The sequence below is a fragment of the Melanerpes formicivorus genome, unplaced genomic scaffold (assembly GCF_026170545.1).
Source record: "Melanerpes formicivorus ecotype bairdi unplaced genomic scaffold, bMelFor1.0.p_v2 SCAF_129, whole genome shotgun sequence".
In the NCBI taxonomy this organism is placed as follows: Eukaryota; Metazoa; Chordata; class Aves; order Piciformes; family Picidae; genus Melanerpes; species Melanerpes formicivorus.
In genome coordinates, this window is record NW_027142481.1 from 1,219,614 (window position 1) to 1,239,912 (window position 20,299).

The 20,299-nt window shown below is 48.3% G+C and overlaps 1 protein-coding gene across 1 annotated transcript in view; it reads right to left on the minus strand.

Annotated features, from left to right (window-relative positions):
* EDNRA (endothelin receptor type A) overlaps positions 1-20,299 on the minus strand; it is a 60,003-nt gene that overhangs the window by 18,076 nt on the left and 21,628 nt on the right. The window contains exons 3-4 of the mRNA XM_068168036.1: positions 16,799-16,926; positions 4,753-4,951 (exon numbers count right to left, since the gene is read on the minus strand). Of these exons, the coding sequence (XP_068024137.1) occupies positions 4,753-4,951; positions 16,799-16,926 (327 nt within the window). The remainder of the gene's footprint in view (positions 1-4,752; positions 4,952-16,798; positions 16,927-20,299) is intronic.

Sequence of the window (20,299 nt, forward strand, 5' to 3'; positions counted from 1 at the left end):
AGTAGACATTCTTTTGTTTGGCTTGAAAGCCCACATGGAATCACTTTTCTACAGGAAATGTGCATTTTAAACAAGTTTCCTGGTGCACTCAGCCTCTTGGGAGTCATGGTCTAGCATGAATCTCTCAAGGCTGGCTCTGAAGAGGAATAAAGCTCCTGTTCAAAACAAAAGTCAAGGAGAAATCCTTCCCAACACTTAAGTTAATTCTTTGTTGTGGTGTGTGTGGCAGTAAATACTGTAGTTAAGGTTGAAATGGTATTTCCATTTTACTCTCATGTTTGTACTTGCATGCAATGCACTGAAACACCTCTCCCTGTTTTGACTGACACACATCCAACAGTTGCTCTCAGCCCAAATGTAAATGCTGGCTTGGTTCCTTGGAAATCAAACTGGGGGGGAAGGAGTGAGATTTGGAGCTTTGGAATTATGCTGAGCAAGAAAAAGATACTAATTCCTACTAATAGACCCACATTAACAGAATCACAGAATGTTAGGGACTAGAAGGGACCTTGGAAGCTCATCCAGTCCAACCCCCCTGCCAGTGCAGGGTCACCTATACCAGGTCACACAGGAACACATCGAGGTAGATCTTGAATATCTCCAGAGAGAGAGACTCCACAACCCCCTGGGCTTCCTGTTCCACTGTTCTGTCACAGGGTAAAATCTCTTCCTCATGGAAGTTCACATGGAACCTCCTCTGCCTCAGCTTCCACCACTGCCCCTTGTGCTGGCACTGGGCATCACCCAGCAGAGCCTGGCTCCAGCCTCTTGGCACTCACCCTGCACATCTTTATCTACATGAATGAGGTCACCTCTCAGGCTCCTTTTCCCCAAGCTATAGAGCCCTCAGCTCCCTCAGCCTCTCCTCCTAAGGATGTTCCCCTCCCCTCATCATCTTTGTGGCTCTGTACTGGACTCTCTCTAACAGCTCCCTGTCCCTCTTGAACTGAGGGGCCCAGAACTGGACACAATATGCCAGATGAGGCTTTACCATGGCAGAGTAGAAGGTGGGGGAACCTCTCTTGACCTACTAAGCACAGCCTTTCTAATCCACCCCAGGATGCCCTTGGCCTTCTTGGCCACAGGAGCACATTGCTGGCTCATGGTCAACCTCCCATCCACCAGGACCCCCATACACAAATTATTCTGCTGTACCACATTAAGACTAGAACAACACCACTCATTCAAGCTAGCATGTCTGGGGAAGGCCTGAACTGTAGTGTCTTTGAGAAGAGGGAAAAGAAAACCACTCTTTTTCTCAGGGAGGGAGGAAATTAAGATTGTCAAGGCACATTTGTGGAGAAAAACAGCCATTAGAAAAGGGCAGTCCTGTAACTACAGTCATGCAGTCTGCAGGGTTTAGACACAAGAGTTTAGTAAGTCCTGGGCAATTCTACTCACTCTTCACCTCCATTAATTATTTCCATTAGAGAATTCCTTTTGTCTTCTCTTGCCATTTTTCTCCTGCTCTTTCTGCCCTCCTTGCAGTCTGTGTAATGCTCCCAAAGTTGGGGCTGTCCGTCGAAAACCCACTAACCATCCCCACTTTTTACATCCTGGCTCCATTTCCACCTGCTCTTTCCAATTCTAGCCCAAGCCATGTTCTGGGGAAGTGCCAGGCATTCAAAAAAAGGGAAGCTTGCACTCTGTCATGAAAAATATTGGTCTGGAAAACCATACAGAGGTTCCTCCAGACTTATGACCTTGCACTCTCTACCTGCACAGAATATTACACTGATTTATTTATCAGTGGGTGAAGGGTGCCCTGCCCTTCTTTGGGATCAGAAAGGAGAAATTAAGATTCCACTTTCCCCTTTTCTCTGTGCAAAGCCAGGTAGAAGATCCCTAATCCCCTATGCAGCAAAGATTTACTAACTTGCATGGAATGGAATGGAATGGAATGGAAAGGAATGGCATGGAATGGAATGGAATAGAAGAATAGAATAGGATAGAATAGAATAGAATAGAGTAGAATTAGAATAGAATAGAATAGAATAGAATAGAATAGAATAGAATAGAATAGAATAGAATAGAATAGAATAGAATAGAATAGAATTAACCAGGCTGGAAAAGACCCTTGAGATCATCGAGTCCATCCTATCACCCAGCACCCTCTAATCAATTGAACCATGGCACCAAGTGCCTCATCCAGGCTCCTTTTAAACACTTCCAGTGATGGTGACTCCACCACCTCCCTGGGCAGCTCATCCCAGTGGCCAATCTCTCTTTCTGGGAAGAACTTCTTCCTAACATACAGCCTAAACCTCCCCTGGCACAGCTTGAGACCGTGTCCTCTTGTTCTGCCAATGGTTGCCTGGGAGAAGAGACCAACCCCTACCTGGTTACAACCTCCCTGCAGGGAGTTGCAGACAGCAAGAAGATCTCCCCTAAGCCTCCTCTTCTCCAGGCTAAGCAACCCCAGCTCCCTCAGCCTCTCCTCACAGGGCTGTGCTCCAGACCCCTCCCCAGCTTTGTTGCCCTTCTCTGGACACCTTCCAGCATCTCAACATGTTTCGTAACCTGAGGAGCCCAGAACTGGACACAGGACTCAAGGTGTGGCCTAATCAGTGCAGTGTACAGGGCTCCCTGCTCCTGCTGGCCACAGTGTTCCTGATACAGGCCAGGATATCATTGGCCTTCTTGGCCACCTGGGCACACTGCTGACTCATGTTCAGCTGCTGTCAACCAGTACCCCCAGGTCCCTCTCTGCCTGGCTGCTCTCAGCCACTCTGCCCCCAGCCTATAGCACTGCCTGGGGTTGCTGTGGCCAATGTGTAGAACCTGGCACTTAGATGTGTTCAATCTCCTGCCCTTGGACTCTGCCCATCTGTTTTGAACAACTGAGTGTGGGGACTGGCAGCTGTTAAGCTGCAGAGGGTGAGGGTTTTGAGAAGTGCCTAAGAAGCCTGGTGTGTCTCAGGCACTTGCCTTACTCTGAAGTTGCTGTCTCTAGATGACAGCTGAAAGTGCCCAAGTTGGAGATGTGATTCCATCAGGTTTGTAGCCATCATTTCTGGTAAACAAAGGGGTGGTTGGTCCCTGTTTGATTTTGTCAGTGCTCAGAGAAAGGAAAAGTTACATTAGAGCAGGGTACCAACTTTTCTGTATCTGCCAAAAGAGTTGGCTAATGAATGCATCATGGTGATCAATCATGGGGTTTGACAGTTGCAAGCTCCAAGGTGATACACCAACAGGGATTTAGGAAGGGCAGGTGCTGCCTCTCCAACCTGATCTCCTTCTATGATCAGGTGACTGCCTGGTGGTTGTGGGGCAGGCTGTGGATGTGGTCTGCCTGGACTGCAGCAAGGCCTTTGACACCATCCCCCACAGCAAACTGCTCGCTAAGCTGTCAGCTCGTGGCTTGGACCACTACACTCTGTGCTGGGTTAGGAACTGGCTGGAGGCTGAGCCCAGAGAGTGGTGGTGAATGGTGCCACAGCCAGCTGGCAGCCAGGCACCAGTGGCATCCCCCAGGGATCAGTGCTGGGCCCCAGCCTCTTCAACATCTTCATTGATGATCTGGATGAGGGGGTCAAGTCAGTCATCAGCAAGTTTGCAGATGACACCAAGTTAGGAGCAGATGTTGGTCAGTTAGAGGGTGGAAGGGCTGTGCAGAGGGACCTCGACCGACTGGACAGATGAGCAGAATCCAATGGAATGGCATTCAACAAGTCCAAGTGCCAGGGGCTGCACATTGGCTATGGCAACCCCATGCAGAGCTACAGGCTGGGGTCAGAGTGGCTGAGAGCTCTCAAACAGAGAGGGACCTGGGGGTGCTGATCGACAGCCACCTGAATATGAGCCAGCAGTGTGCCCAGGTAGCCAAGAGGGCCAATGGCATCCTGGCCTGCATTAGGAATAGTGTGGCCAGCAGGAGCAGGGAAGTCATTGTGCCTCTGTACTCTGCTTTGGTTAGGCCACACCTTGAGTCCTGTGTCCAGTTCTTGGCCCCTCAGTTTAAGAAGGACATTGAGAGACTTGAAGGTGTCCAGAGAAGGGCAACAAGGCTGGGGAGAGGCCTTGAGCACAGCCCTGTGAGGAGAGGCTGAGGGAGCTGGGATTGTTTAGCCTGGAGAAGAGGAGGCTCAGGGGTGACCTCATTGCCCTCTACCAGGGCAATGAAAGGTGGTTGTGGCCGGGAAGGGGTTGGTCTCTTCTCCCAGGCAACCAGCACCAGAACAAGAGGACACAGTCTCAAACTGCGCCAGGGGAGGTTTAGACTCAAGGTGAGGAGAAAGTTCTTCACCGAGCGAGTCGTTCGTCATTGGAATGTGCTGCCCAGGGAGGTGGTGGAGTCCCCATCCCTGGAGGCGTTCAAGGGGAGAGTGGATGTGGCACTTGGTGCCATGGTCTAGTCATGGGGTCTGTGTTGATAGGTCAGACTTGATGATCCTTGAGGTCCTTTCCAACCTAAGATATGCTGTGATACTGTGATACCTGGAAACACAATACTTTCCAACACTCTGGCTACCCTGACCCAGCTCTTGACTGTACATAAAACAAGCCTGAATTGCCCATTTCTGTGCTGAGAATCCTCAGTAGTGAAGAAATGAAACTGCTCTGAAGTTCCCTTTAGTATTTTTTGGCTGCAAGTTGAGACAGGAAGGGTAGAGTAAATGTAGGATCCTCTGCACCAATAGACATTAGAATACATTTGGCACTTCAGTGGATGAAGAGAGAGTAAGATAATGCAGTGTCTTGTCTAACCTGTATGCTGTGGATTCCCACAGGAGAAGAAAAGAAGCTACTCACCAGCATAAAATTGTTTGTAGGGTTGAGCATGCAGGTGACATAGTCTTCATCTTTGTACCTGAACCGGACCACAGCAAAGCCAATTGCTTCTGGAATAGCCAGGATGAAGGACAGGAGCCAAATGGAGAATATTTCAATAGCTGTGATCTTTGGGATTCCAATTCCCTGCACACGGCTCCAGGAGGCAACTGCTCTGTACCTGAAAGAGACAGACAGTCCCCAGCCTTCAGTTTCTCCCTTCAATGCACTCTCATAGGTTAGCAGAATCCTAAAGCTGACATCTTAGGCTTCTATTGCTGGGTTTTGAGGTCTGTACCCCAGGCTCTGGCAGCTATCAATCCACCTGGGACACAGCAGAGCCCACCGAGGGGTGAAAGGTAGAGAGCTGACTGCACCTCTTCCTAATACAGAATACAGAGTTAACCAGGTTGGAAAAGACCTCAGAGATCATCAAGTCCAACCTATCATCCAACACCATCTAATCAACTGAACCATGGCACTAAGTGCCTCATCCAGGCTCTTTTTAAACACTTCCAGTGATGGAATAGGCAGCCCATTCCAATGGCCAATCTCTCTTTCTATGAAGAACTTCATCCTAACCTCCAGCCTAAACCTCACCTGGCACAGCTTGAGGCTGTGTCCTCTTGTTCTGCCACTGGGTGCCTGGGAGAAGAGACCAACCCCCTCCTGGCTACAACCTCCCTTCAGGTAGTTGTAGAGAGCAATGAGGTCTCACCTGAGCCTCCTCTTCTCTAGGCTAAGCAACCTCAGCTCCCTCAGCCTCTCCTCACAGGGCTGTGCTCCAAACCCCTCCCCAGCTTTGTTGCCTTTCTCTGGACACCTTCCAGCATCTCAACATCTTTCCTAAACTGAGGGGCCCAGAACTGGACACAGGACTCAAGGTGCAGCCTAACCACTGCTGAGCACAGGGCAGAATGACTTCCCTGCTCCTGCTGGCTAGGATTGTGTGCAGTTCTGCTGTGTGGATTGCACTAATGATTTCTAGCTAAAACAGGCAAGGGTTTTGAGGGTAGACTACACCTGACATGACAGAAGAAAAAACAACCTTCCAGGCACATTCTTAGAGTTACAAACCAGCTGCCCTCCTTCAGCTACCTCAGCTCTAACAGCAGTGAGGTTGTCAACCCCCTCTGTGTGGAATGAAAATGTGTTTTCTCTGTTTACACTACTCAGTGTTAAAAGTCCTGGGTTCGTGCAGCATCTTCTGTCTTTGCCTCAGACTACAACTGCCTGCTGCCTGGGACTGTCTGGCAGCTATCTCATCCTCTGCATCCTATTGCTGATGAGAACCTGAAGTGCATGGCTAAGCTGTCTGTAAATGCCAAACCAAGCTTATTTCCCCCTCCTCCTTTATCTCTTAGATAACAAATTTATCTCTAAAAAGTGGAATTATGGAAACCTGCTTTCCTTGTGCATGTGCCTCAGCTGTAATCTTGGTAACACCAGAATTTAAGAGTTCTCAAACACTTCTTCCTTTTCCTTCTTCCTCTCTTTACTTTCTTGCATGGAATGGAATGGAATGGAATGGAATGGAATGGAATGGAATGGAATGGAATGGGATGGAATGGGATGGAATGGGATGGGATAGAATAGAATAGAATAGAATAGAATAGAATAGAATAGAATAGAATAGAATAGAATAGAATAGAATAGAATGGAATAGAATAGAATGGAATAGACCAGGTTGGAAGAGACCTTCAAGATCATCAAGTCCAACCTATCATCCAACACCACCTAATCAACTAAACCATGCAGCCAAGCACCCTATAAAGTCTTCTCCTGAACACCTCCAGTGATGGTGACTGGAATGGAATGGAATGGAATGGAATGGAATGGAATGGAATGGAATGGAATAGAATAGAATAGAATAGAATAGAATAGAATAGAATAGAATAGAATAGAATAGAATAGAATAGAATAGAATAGAATAGAATAGGTTGGGAAAGACCTGTTGCTGAAGGACATAGTTTAGCACCAGACTAGGTAGAGTTAGAGAATGCTTGGACTTGATGATCTTAAAGGTCTTTTCCAACTGCAAAGTTCTGATTCTATCAATCTCTCTCCCTTCAGTGCTGGAGGATATTTTGCCTGGCTGCAGCCCTGCCCCCAGCTGGGGAACTGAGAGGGTCTTTCCCCTCTACTTGTCTGCCACTTTTCAAGGAACTTATGAGGACTTTGTAGCTTTGAGACCTCAACATTTGTCATCTTTGGTCAAAAGGTTCAAAAATTATTTGGGGAAGACTGCTAGGCATACAAGGCAGAGCACAGAGCAGCCCACAGCTAAAACTTACAGGAGCAGACTTCCCTGCTGCCTGGCAGTAACTGCAATAAATGAGTTACTTAGCATTTCCAACCAGCCAGCTGTCTGAAACTTATGGAAAGAGCAAATATTCCTCTTGACCTTGTAATTATCTGAAGTGCCTGCTCCAGAACCTTCTGGCCTTGGTGATAGAACAGTTTCTAAGCTGCTTGTGTCACTTCTCCAAAAGAATAACACCCTTTCCACATGGAACTGCAGTGCTCCATGGATGTGTCATGGCAGGAGCCAGAGCCTTGTATGCCATCCTTGCAGTGAACAGATTGGAAGCATTGGCTTTGGTATCTCTAGCAACACCATGCACAGCACAGGCATGGGTATAGTATAGACAGGTTCTCAGCACAGCATTTTACCAGGAAGATAAGAACAATGATTTTGAACATGCTAAAGCAAACTACCATTTGGACTTGCAAATTGAGGCTAAAAACATCTTCTAAAGACATCCTTATCTTCAGAGAATATCAGAAAGGAGGGAGGCAGTGGTTCACTCAGGGGGGGAGGAGGGGTGTGAGATGGAAATTCCCTGAGCACTGAATCAAACTGCACTGAGGTAACTGGGAAAGGACCATTCAGCATGATAGCTTCTCTCACATATTTATTTGTTTTAACATTTGAATATAAATTTAAATCATTTGTGATCTACTCATCACAGGATCACAGGACAGGAGGGGTTGGAAGGGACCTCTGGAGATCACCAAGTCAACCCCCCCCGCCAGAGCAGGACCATAGAATCTAGTGCAGGTTGCACAGACACACATCCAGACAGGGCTGGAAGGTCTCCAGAGGAGGCTCCATAACCTCTCTGGGCAAGCTGGTTGTACAGAGCCTGTGCAAGCATGGAGAGACAGTTCAATAAGCAAAGGAACCAAGGATTACTTTGCTAATGCTTCTGTCCACGTGATGTGTACAAACAAATTACCTCTGTGCACACTTCTGAAATCTCTTCCCCAGGCACTGTGGGAAAAGAATAATGCAAATTCCCTCACTTCTCTCATGTTTTATCAGTGAATTTGTTCTCTTGTGGTTTGCTTGTAGTTTCTGGGAGTCCTATGATAACTTTTAATTATTTTCCCCCCTTTAGGAGTGTTTGGTTCTGATCTATTTAAGTCTATACCCTTGCAGAATGCACGTGTATTCACAGGCTCACAGCATGTTAGGGGTTGGAAGGGACCTCCAGAGATCACTGAGTCCAGCCCCCCTGCCAGAGCAGGACTATAGAATCCAGCACAGGTCACACAGGAATGCATCCAGATGGGGCTTGAAAGCCTCCAGAAAAGGAGACTCCACAACCTCTCTGGGCAGCCTGTTCCAGTGCTCTGTGAGCCTCACAGTGAAGAAGTTCCTCTTCATGTTGAGGTGGAACCTCCTGTGCTGTAGGTTATATCCATTGCCCCTTGTCCTATGCCAGGGTGCAACTGAGCAGAGCCTGTCCCCTCCCTCTTGACACCCAGCCCTCAGATATTTCTAAACATTTATTAAATACCCTCTCAGTCTTCTCCCGACTAAACGCTCCCAGGTCTTTCAGCCTCTCCTCATAGGGCAGTGCTCAGTCCCATCAGCATCCCCATGGGGCCTCCCTCAGACTCTCCCCAGCAGATCTCTGTCCCTCCTGAACTGGGAAGCCCACAAAGGGATGTGATATTCCAGGTGAGGTCTCACTAGGGCAGAGTAGAGGGAGAGGAGAAGCTCCCTGGATTTGCTGGACACACTCCTCTTAATGCACTCCAGGATCCCATTGTTCCTCTTGGCCCTCAGGGCACATTGCTGTCCCATGCAGAATTTATTATCCACCAGCACTCCCAGGTCCTTCTCCACAGGGCTGCTCTCCAGCAGATCACCTCCCAACCTGTCCTGGTGCATTTTATTCTTCCTTTCCAGATGCAGGACTCTACATTTACTCTTGTTGAACCTCATTAGGTTCCTCTCTGCCCAGCTCTCAGTCTGTCCAAGTCTCTGAATGGCCTCACAGCCTTCAGGTGTCTCAGCCAAGCCTCCCAGTTTGGTATCATCAGCCAACTTGCTGAGCAGACTCTTGTCTGTCTGTTCCCTCGTCAGAATCATTGATGAAGGTGTTGAACAGGACTGGACCCAGCATTGATCCCTGGGAGACTCCACTGGTTACAGCTCTCTAGCTGGACTTGGCACTATTGACCACCACTCTTTGGACTCTATGTTGTAACGAGTTCCTAATCCATCCCTCTCTCTGTTCTTCCATCCCAGTTCTTTCCTTGCTTGCATTTTTGCACCTGCTCTGTTCAAGCTCCATCTCCCTGGCACACACGAAGGTCAGCATGCACAGCAGTGAGGATTTGAGTCCTCTGTGTATTTTATTCACAATTCCCTTTTTTTCCCAGCTCATAACTCAAAGAACTGTCAGAGGGACCTCGACCGACTGGACAGATGGGCAGAATCCAATGGGATGGCATTTAACAAGTCCAAGTGCTGGGTGCTGCACTTTGGCCACAACAACCCCATGCAGAGCTACAGGCTGGGGACAGAGTGGCTGAGAGCTCCCAAACAGAGAGGGACCTGGGGGTGCTGATTGACAGCTGCCTAAACATGAGCCAGCAGTGTGCACAGGTGGCCAAGAAGGCCAATGGCATCCTGGCCTGCATTAGGAATAGTGTGGCCAGCAGGAGCAGGGAAGTCATTGTTCCCCTGTACTCAGCACTGCTTAGGCCACACCTTGAGTCCTGTGTCCAGTTCTGGGCTCCTCAGTTTAGGAAGGACATTGAGAGACTTGAATGTGTCCAGAGAAGGGCAACAAGGCTGGGGAGAGGCCTTGAACACAAGCCCTATGAGGAGAGGCTGAGGGAGCTGGGATTGTTTAGCCTGGAGAAGAGGAGGCTCAGGGGTGACCTCATTGCCCTCTACAACTACCTGAAATGTGGTTGTAGCCAGGAAGGGGTTGGTCTCTTCTCCCAGACAAGCAGCACCAGAACAAGGGGACACAGTCTCAAGCTGTGCCAGGGGAAGTTTAGGCTGGAGGTGAGGAGCAAGTTCTTCACCGAGCGAGTCGTTCGTCATTGGAATGTGCTGCCCAGGGAGGTGGTGGAGTCCCCATCCCTGGAGGCGTTCAAGAGGGGATTGGATGTGGCACTTGGTGCCATGGTCTAGTCATGAGGTCTGTGGTAATAGGTTGGGCTCGATGATCCTCGAGGTCTCTTCCAACCTTTGTTATACTGTGACACTGTGATAAGGAATTGCTGCCTGAAGAATGTCGTGAATGGCTTCAGCTACAGCATCGGAAGCTCAGAAATGAGACCAGAATTTGCTGGGTGCATATTAACCTGGAATTAGTCTCTTTGCTCACAGCTGGAAAAGTGATTTGAAAAAAATAGGTGGTGGTTAGAATTTTTCAGGTGGGTGTTCCATGAGTTATTTAATGTATAGGACTCTTGTCTAGCCAAAGACCTTGCATAATTAGGAGTGGGAAAATACTGCAGAGTTTATTTCCCTCATGCTTGCAAAACAGAGGATGTCTGCCAGGGAACTGACAGCAAAGCCTTGCATCCTGCACTGCATTTAATTCTCCAATCTGGAATCTGTGTGCCTCTCTTTTGTCTCAATTTGCCTTTTTTCCCCCTTTGTCTTTTTTCTTTGTCTGTTTGTTTCCTTTTTGTTTCCTTTTTCTGTTTGTTTCCAACCATGTCCAAAATACTTGGTTCTTTTCCAGGTTGTTTCCTTTTCTCTGTTTAATATTGTGGCTCCTCTTCTCCCTCTCCTTTTCACTAATCTAATCAGCAAGCAGCTGAAGAGGAGCCAGCAGGGTGCCCTGGTGGCCAAGAAAGCCCAAGGCATCCTGGCTGAGATTAGAAATATTGTGGCCAGCAGGAGCAGGGAGGTGACTGTCCGCTTGTACTCATCTCTGGTGAGGCCATGCCTCGAGTGTTGTGTGCAGTTTTGGGCATCTCAATACCAGAGAGATGTGGAGGTGATGGAGCCAGTGCAGAGGAGGGCAAGGAAGCTGTGAAGGGCCTGGAGAATAAATCTGATGAGGAGAGACTGAAGGAGCTAGGGATGGTTAGGTTGAAAAAGAGGATGCTGAGGGGAGACCTCATTTCTGTCTACAAGTACCTGAAAGGCTGTTGTAGAGAGGCTGGTACTGGTCTCTTCTCACAGGAAGTTAGTGATAGAACAAGAAGGAACAGCCTCAAGCTGCCACTGGGGAGGTTTAGACTGGACATTAGGAAACATTATTCCCAGCAAGAGTGGTCAGGCATTGGAATGTGCTGCCCAGGAAGGTGGTGGATTCACCAACCCTGGAGTTGTTCAAGAGGAGATTGGACGTGGCACTTGGTGCCATGGTCTAGTCAGGTAGTCTACAACTACCTGAAAGTAGCTTCTTAAGTATAATTTTTGATAAGAAACAAAAATGGAGATCTTCAGGGCCACTGACACAATTCCAGATGCTTTCCCACACCCTCTCTTTGATTTCATCATTCTTTGGTAAAGAACACTTCTGGAACTCCAGCTAGCATTCCAGCACTGGGCTCATTAATACAGTCTGGTTGGGGGGCTTGCTGTGGCCCAGGGACGTTTTGGGGGCACGATTTGGATTAATTTTACCATAATGATGTCTGATCTTAATTGAAAAAGAAAGCTTATTGTAGGCCTTAGGAAATCCAGTCAAGGAGTCTGTGAAGTTGAAATCATGGGTTATAGCTTGTCTGGGGACTCTCAGTCCTCTCTGCCTGCCTTACAGGGCAGGTGCTTCAGTTTCCCTGCTGCTTCTGACTGCATTAGCAAATGAATTGGTCGGATGGCCCATTAGCAGAACAGCTTTCTGTTCTGCAAGGATCACCAGCCATTTGTAAGAGGGGAAAGCCATACAGAAAAGATAAGAGACTTGATCAGAGATGTTAAGATGTTAAGTCTACAACTACCTGAAAGGAGGTTGTAGCCAGGAGGGGGTTGGTCTCTTCTCCCAGGCAACCAGCACCAGCAGAGGAGGCAGTCTCAAGCTGCACCAGGGGAAGTTTAGGCTGGAGGTGAGGAGAAAGTTCTTCACAGAGAGTTGTTAGCCATTGGAATGTGCTGCCCAGGGAGGTGGTGGAGTCCTCATCCCTGGAGGTGTTCAAGAGGGGATTGGACGTGGAACTTTCTGCCATGGTTTAGTCATGAGATCTTGGGTGACAGGTTGGACCTGATGATCTTTGAGGTCTCTTCCAACCTTATTGATTCTATGATTCTAAGATTCTAAGAAGCAGTCTCTGTCAAGATTAGTGCCAGAACAGCTAGTGTGTGAGCTAGATTGTATGGTCCTGCTCTGGCAGGGGGGTTGGTTGGACTTGATGATCTCTTTGGGTCCCTTCCAACCCCTGACATCCTGTGAACAGTTCCAAAATGGTGCTGGTGATACTGATCTGTTGCTCTGAGAGTTCACAGCTGTTCTTCATCTTAAAGACAGCATACAGTGTGTTGATTGTAAAAATCTTAGGGCTTTGGTTTAGGGGTAAAATCCTGACTTATCTAATACACTTCCTGACATTTAGGCCAGATAAAGTAACTGCCCTGAGCTGCCAGTTCTGTGCACTGTGATATGCAGAGGAGACAAGAAGAGGGCATATACCTATTAAGTATGATCCATCTCTGCCCTCTGCTTGAAAGCCTTTCTTCATCAAAATCTTCTGCCTGGGACATAAGGAAGAGTAAAAGCTCCAGGGGGGAAATATCCTTCCTCTTAGTCACAGTCAGGCACTGTTTAGAAAAAGACTCAGACTTGTCATCGTGACCTAGGGTTTAAAAATGCCTGAGAGGCATCTGCAACAAATGTGAGCTTCCTCTGGAGGGTGAATGGCTGCTTTGGTGTTTTCTGTCAGCCTCTGAGGAGTTCCTCTGCACATCTGGATGGACATTGTTCGCCTTGGGCACGTGCAGTTAAACCTTAATGCCCTGCCAGCTCAAGTCACTTTGTGTGAGGGGCAGTTCCAAGCAGTGGAGTTTCACAAGGGGATGCAGTTAATGTAGTGAATAGAGGGGGGGAAAAGAAAGTCTTGGTCTAAATTAAGACTGTAGCCTGCAAGAGGGACAGATAAATAAACAATCAACACTTATCAAAGCTATGGAGCTCTGAATTCCTAATACCAATTGACTTTCCCTACCTCATAGAGTGCAGTTCCATTTATAGACCCAAAGTAGCTATAAAGCAGATTGTTTTCAGGAGCTTAGTAAGGCCAACATAACTCGCCTGCAGAGCAGGAACACTGCAGCTGTGGCAGCAAACAAGTCCTTATTCACTCACTTTCCATAATAAAGCCCAAACATTAGCTGGTGTGGAATTCTGTATTAATATGAACCTTCCACTTCCAGTGCCCAGCTTTGCTTCCTGCTCTTGCCTCCTGATTTTGTGGTGATTTAACCTAGATTCACTTCATGTTCTGGCTGTACACATCTGTTTCCTAACACCCATTCTCTGCAACCATTTACTAGAGCAGCACCAGATGACAAAGGGGATGTGCTTGGCAAAGGGTGTAAGCTGGGGGAGGAAGTGAAACAGCCTGAGTCTGATCCTTACTCACATGGAACAGCATTTAGTAGTTGTGAGGACTGGTAAAGCAGTGCTTGTGAAAAATAAATCCATCTGGGCACATATAAAGGGGTGCCTGTGAAAAACAATTCCATGCACACATAAAGAGGTGACTTCCACTGAGTAGCTTCCAATATGTGCAAATGTAACAAACAGTAGGGCAAAACCTACTGCCCTGGCCAGCACTCCCCTAACAAACTCCCTGTTCCATGGCTGCTTGAGCTGTGATTTATTCCTTAGATTGTATTTTATGCTGGGCAGATACTGCTTGAGGAGCAGAATTCCTTTTGTATTTCTCAGGCTGCAAAGTGGAAATGGGCAACTTGTCTGTGGTACTGGCTTCAGCTAGTGAGTTATTAATGCTGGGACACCTCTGCTCTGAGGATAGGCTGAGGGAGCTGGGGTTGTCCATCCTAGAAAAGAGAAGACTATAGGGGGACTTTAGAGCTGCCTTCCAGTATCTGAAGGGGGCCTACAGGAAGGCTGGGGAGGGACTTCTCAGGTTCTGAGGTAGTGATAGGACTAGGGGGAATGGAATGAAGCTGGAGGTGGGGAGATTCAGGCTGGAGGGGAGGAGGAAGTTCTTCCCCATGAGAGTGGTGAAGCCCTGGAATGGGTTGTCCAGGGAGGTGGTTGGGGCCCCGTCTCTGGAGGTGTTTAAACCCAGGCTGGATGAGGCTCTGGGCAGCCTGATGTAGTGTGGGGTGTCCCTGCCCATGGCAGGGGGGTTGGAACTAGATGATCCTTGTGGTCCCTTCCAACCCTGACTGATACTATGATACTACTATAATATCTGAAGGGAACCTACAGGAGAGTTGGAGAGGGATTTTCCATAAGGGTGTTTAGCCACAGGACAAGGGGCAATGGTTTCAAGCCGAAGGAGAGTAGGTTTAAACTGGGTCTTAGGGAGAAGGTCTCCAGTGTGAGGATGGTGAAATTCTGGAACAGGCTGTCCTGGGAGGCTGTGGATGCCTGCTCTCTGGGGCTGCTCAATGAACAGAATGAGGCCTTGAGCAATTGAGTCTAGTTGAGAGGTGTCCCTGACCATGGTAAGGAGGTTGGGGTAGATTATCTCTGAGGTCCCTGCTAACCTAAACCCTTCTATGATTAATACAATAAGGAGCTGTAGTTCATGTAGGCTACTACCAAGTTACTCATCAGTATCAAACTCTGCACATCATCTTTTTCTCTAAAACCAAAGCAAGATTAATGTTAAAGCTCCTTTTATCTTTGCACCACTCTGCCAATACACAGAATGTATTTTAATCATCAGTGTTTCCTGCATCACGATTATTGCTATTGTGGACTGGAACACAGTCAAGGAAGTTCAAGACCGATCAAAATAGCTTCCACAGAAGGGAAGTCTTCATCTGTTGTTGCTGTGAACATATGGGAGAAAGAAGAATGATGTTCAGAAGCAGCTTGGCTGTTGTTTTACCAGCAAAAGTATGCAAGAGAGCCCAGAGAGTGGTGGTGAATGGTGCCACAGCCAGCTGGCAGCCAGGCACTAGTGGTGTGCCCCAAGGATCAGTGCTGGGCCCTGTGCTCTTTAACATCTTTATTGATGATCTGGATGAGGGCATTGAGTCCATCAGCAGTAAATTTGCAGCTGACAGCAAGCTGGGGGCAGGAGTTGATCTGCTGGAGGGCAGAGAGGCCCTGCAGAGGGACCTCGACAGGCTGGACAGATGTGTAGAGTCCAATGGCATGAGATTGAACACATCCAAGTACCAGGTTCTGTACATTGGCCACAGCAACCCCAGGCAGTGCTACAGGCTGGGGTCAGAGTGTCTGGAGAGCTGCCAAACAGAGAGGGACCTGGGGGTACTGGTTGATGGTAGGCTGAACATGAGCCTACAGTGTGCCCAGGTGGCCAAGAGAGCCAATGGCATCCTGGCCTGCATCAGGAACAGTGTGGCCAGCAGGAGCAGGGAGGTCATTCTGCCCCTGTACACTGCACTGTTTAGGCCACACCTCGAGTCCTGTGTCCAGTTCTGGGCCCCTCAGTTTAGGAAGGAGGTTGACTTGCTGGAGGGTGTCCAAAGAAGGCAACAAAGTTGGTGAGGGGCTTGGAACACAGCCCTGTGAGGAGAGGCTGAGGGAGCTGGGGTTGCTTAGCCTGGAGAAGAGGAGGCTCAGGGGGGACCTTCTTCCTGTCTACAACTACCTGAAGGGAGGTTGTGGACAGGCAGAGGTTGGTCTCTTCTCCCAGGCACCCATCACCAGAAGAAGAGGACACAGTCTCAAGCTGCACCAGGGGAGGTTTAGGCTGGAGGTTATGAGGAAATTCTACACAGAGAGAGTGATTGCCCATTGGAATGTGCTGCCTGGGGAGGTGGTGGAGTCACCATCACTGGAGGTGTTCAGGAGGAGACTTGATAGGGTGCTTGGTGCCATGGGTTAGTTGATTAGGTGGTGTTGGATGATAAGTTGGACTTGATGATCTTGAAGGTCTCTTCCAACCTGGTCTGGTCTATTCTATTCTATGCTGTGCTATGCTATTTCTATTCTATTCTATTCTATTCTATTCTATTCTATTCTATTCTATTCTATTCTATTCTATTCTATTCTATTCTATTCTATTCCATTCCATTCCATTCCATTCCATTCCATTCCATTCCATTCCATTCCATTCCATTCCATTCCATTCCATTCCATTCCATTCATCTTCCTCAACACTTTTAGCAGAAGCATTACTATTTGAACTATCAAACTCTCAAAGCAAGTTTCCAATGTGTTTCTCAATCAAACTCAATTAGTTCTAAAAGTTACCAAAAATAAACACTGTAACTCTGGTAAAAAATAAATGAATGTAAGACTTCAGGTCACAATCATGTTGACGCACAAAACAAACACGAGGCCAGACGGAAGGAAGAGGTCTGAACACTGAGTCAAGTCCCAATAAAGGTTTGTCTGGTAAAGGAAAGTGAAATAATGCTTTGCTAGAGCTTCTACATACCTTCATAAAACCTGTGAGGTTAATTAATTGGTCCACTGGCTTCCTGATACCATTTTAGTCAGAACTGTGATGCTGTGCTGTAACCAGGCTATCAGAAAGCAGGAAGCAAGTCACATCTCTACTGCAGTCTGCCTGCTAAGAAGACCATACTGAGTGCTCCCAGCTTTGGGAAGGCTACAAGGGCAAGAGCAGTCTGTCAAAAGAGTAAAACATACTGTACCTGTCCACACTAAGGGCACAGAGATTAAGGACTGTGATCCCCACTGATGCCTTCTGTATAAAGGGAAGGAATTTGCAAAGAAACTGTCCAAATTCAGAATTTCCAAAGGGCCACTTCTGAGCAAGGAGCTAAAGAGAAGATATAAAAGAATCAGAATGTTTAATCAGCAACTTAGCAAGTATGTAACAGTTGTCATTCGTTCTTGTCTTCCACACAGCCATTGTAACCTTGAATTCTCCATGCCTGAAGAAGATCCCTAGCATGGGGTGGATCTGGAAAGTAACTGCTGCTGGAGAAGGGAAGGTTTAAACTGGGCTGTTGGCCTCCTGCTGTTACAGCAGTAACTTGCATCGTTAAAAAGCTTTCTTTTTACCGCCGTGCTTCAGCCACCAGCACAGGATGATGATAATCTAACTCAAGGCGGTCACGCATGGTCCCAATTAGCACGTCCCAGAACCAAGCAGTCAAAGCACAGCTCCCAGTGGATGGGGAAATCCCTCCAAACCAAATTCACACGCTGCACGCAAGTGGGTTCTTGTTGTTGGAAAAGCAGGGCTGCAGCTCATGCTAACAGTCACTGCCAGACTCTGATGTGCGTGGAACAGATGGGTGGTACAAACATTTGTTCCCTGTTATGCCTTCAAGGGCAAGCATCATGCATACATGGGGGCTGTACTGCAAGGCAACAGAAAAGCATCCGCCTGGGGAGACAAGAGTGAGTGGCTGGGGTTGAGACCAATGTTTCCAAGGAGGTTTTTCTATCACACAGGCTCACAGCATGTTAGGGATTGGAAGGGACCTCTGAGTCCAACCCCCCTGCCAGAGCAGGGCCAGTGCAGGTCACACAGGAAAGCATCCAGATGGGACTTGAAAGTCCCCAAAGAAGGAGACTCCCCGACCTCTCTGGGCAGCCTGTTCCAGTGCTCTGTGAGCCTCACAGGGAAGAAGTTCCTCCTCATGTTGAGGTGGAACCTCCTGTGGTATAGTTTATATCCATTGCCCCTTGTCCTATGCCAGGGTGCAACTGAGCAGAGCCTGTCCCCTCCCTCTTGACACCCAGCCCTCAGAGATTTATAAACACTTACTAAATCCCCTCTCAGTTTTCTCTTCTCCAGGCTAACCAGCCCCAGGTCTCTCAGCCTCTCATAGGGCAGCATTCCACTCCCTTCAGCATCCTTGTGGCCCTCTGTTGGACTCTCTCCAGCAGATCCCTGCCCCTCTTGAACTGGGAAGCCCACAGCTGGATGCAATATTCCAGGTGAGATCTCACTAGGGCAGAGTAGAGGGGGAAGAGAACCTCCCTGGATCTGCTGGCCACACTCCTCTTAAGGCACCTGAGAATCCCAATGGCCTTCTTGCCACAAGGGACTATAAAAGATCCTCTTGTTCCACCCAGAGACACTTCCTGTTAGATCAGCTTGCTCAAGGCCCCATCCAGCCTGGCTTTGAACAAATTCCAGGCTTGGAGCCTCCACAGATTCTCTGTGTTCCAGTGCCTCATGGGGAAGAATTCTTCCTAGTGTCCTAGGGCCATTCCACACTGCGTGCAAAGATTAGCTGTGTTCTTGCTATCATAAACCCAAGCCATGAGTCTTATCTTTTCCACACTTTTACAGTTAAAAGTAAAAGGAAGCTTTTACTGATTGGCACATGATTAAATCTCTAGCAGTTGTTTTCAGAGTTTCCTTTCTTGCAGACAGGATCACAGGGTGTTAGGGGTTGGAAGGGACCTCTGGAGATCATTGAGGCCAACCCTCCTGCCAGAGCAGGGCCATAGCATCTAGCACAGGAATGCATCCAGATGGGACCTGATGGTCTCAAGAGAAGGAGACCTCTTCTGCTGGGCCATCTGCATACTTGGGCTTCATACTTGGACTGCTTACAGTCAGTTCATGGTTTGAAAGTTGCCTTTGCAGCCACAAGGACTAAGTAAATCCATCAGGAGCTTAGGTTCTGCAGCACTTTCATCTAGTCAGAGTGGGTGGCTGCTGTCTGCAGGACCAGATATCCAAATTTTGGTTGTAGCTCAGGACTGCAGTGTGCAAAGTAAACATTTAATTTCTATTTGAAGCAGAGTTAAATTGAAACCTGCCAGCAATGGCTTTCTTGAGCAGTATAAATGTTAACTCGGAGGAGTCAAAAATGCACATCTGCCTTTCTCTCAGGTCAGGCAGAGCTCTTGCATGAGGCTTGTCATTTATGTCAGGGCTGCAGAAAAAATGCTGGGGAAAAGAAACATCAGAGGGATGTAAGAAACACAGGTTCATGGATTCACAGGTTGCATTGGGTTGGAAGGCACCCTCCAAAGTCATCTTGTCCAACCTCCCTGCAGTGAGCAGGGACACCTCCAACTACAGCAGGCTGTTCAGGGCCATATCCAGTCTGATCTTCCAGGGGCATGGCCTCAACCATCTCTGGACAACTCATTCCAGCACCTCACCACCCTCATAGCTGTCAGCTGTCAGCTCGTGGCTTGGACAGCAGCACTCTGAGCTGGGTTAGGAATTGGCTGGAGGCTGAGCCCAGAGAGTGGTGGTGAATGGTGCCACAGCCAGCTGGCAGCCAGGCACCAGTGGTGTCCCCCAGGGATCAGTGCTGGGCCCCATCCTCTTTAACATCTTCATTGATGATCTGGATGAGGGGATTGAGTCAGTCATCAGCAAATTTGCAGATGACACCAAGTTAGGAGCAGATGTTGGTCAGTTAGAGGGTAGAAGGGCTCTGCAGAGGGACCTCGACCTACTGGACAGATGGAGTCCAACAGGATGCCAATGGCATCCTGGCCTGCATTAGTAATAGTGTGGCCAGCAGGAGCAGGGAAGTCATTGTGCCCCTGTACTCTGCATTGGTTAGGCCACACCTTGAGTCCTGTGTCCAGTTCTGGGCCCCTCAGTTTAAGAAGGACATCAAAACACTTGAAGGTGTCCAGAGAAGGGCAACAAGGCTGGGGAGAGGCCTTGAACACAGCCCTGTGAGGAGAGGCTGAGGGAGCTGGGGTTGTTTAGCCTGGAGAAGAGGAGGCTCAGGGGAGACCTCATTGCTCTCTACAACTACCTGAAGGGAGGTTGTAGCCAGGTGGGGGTTGGTCTCTTCTCCCAGGCACCCAGCAGCAGAACAAGAGGACACAGTCTCAAGCTGCACCAGGGGAAGTTTAGGCTTGAGGTGAGGAGAAAGTTCTTCACTGAGAGAGTCATTCTTCATTGGAATGTGCTGCCCAGGGAGGTGGTGGAGTCCCCATCCCTGGAGGTGTTCAAGAGGGGATTGGATGTGGCACTTGGTGCCATGGTTTAGTCATGAGGTCTGTGGTGCCAGGTTGGACTCAATGATCTTTGAGGTCTCTTCCAACCTTGGTCATACTGTGATACTGTGATAGTAAAGAACTTCCTCCTTATGTCCAACCTAAATCTACCCTGCTCCAGTTTCAAACCTTAGCCCCTTGTCCTGTTGCTACAAGCCCTCCTAAAGAGTCCTTTCTCAGCCTTCCTGTAGGCCCCCTTCATA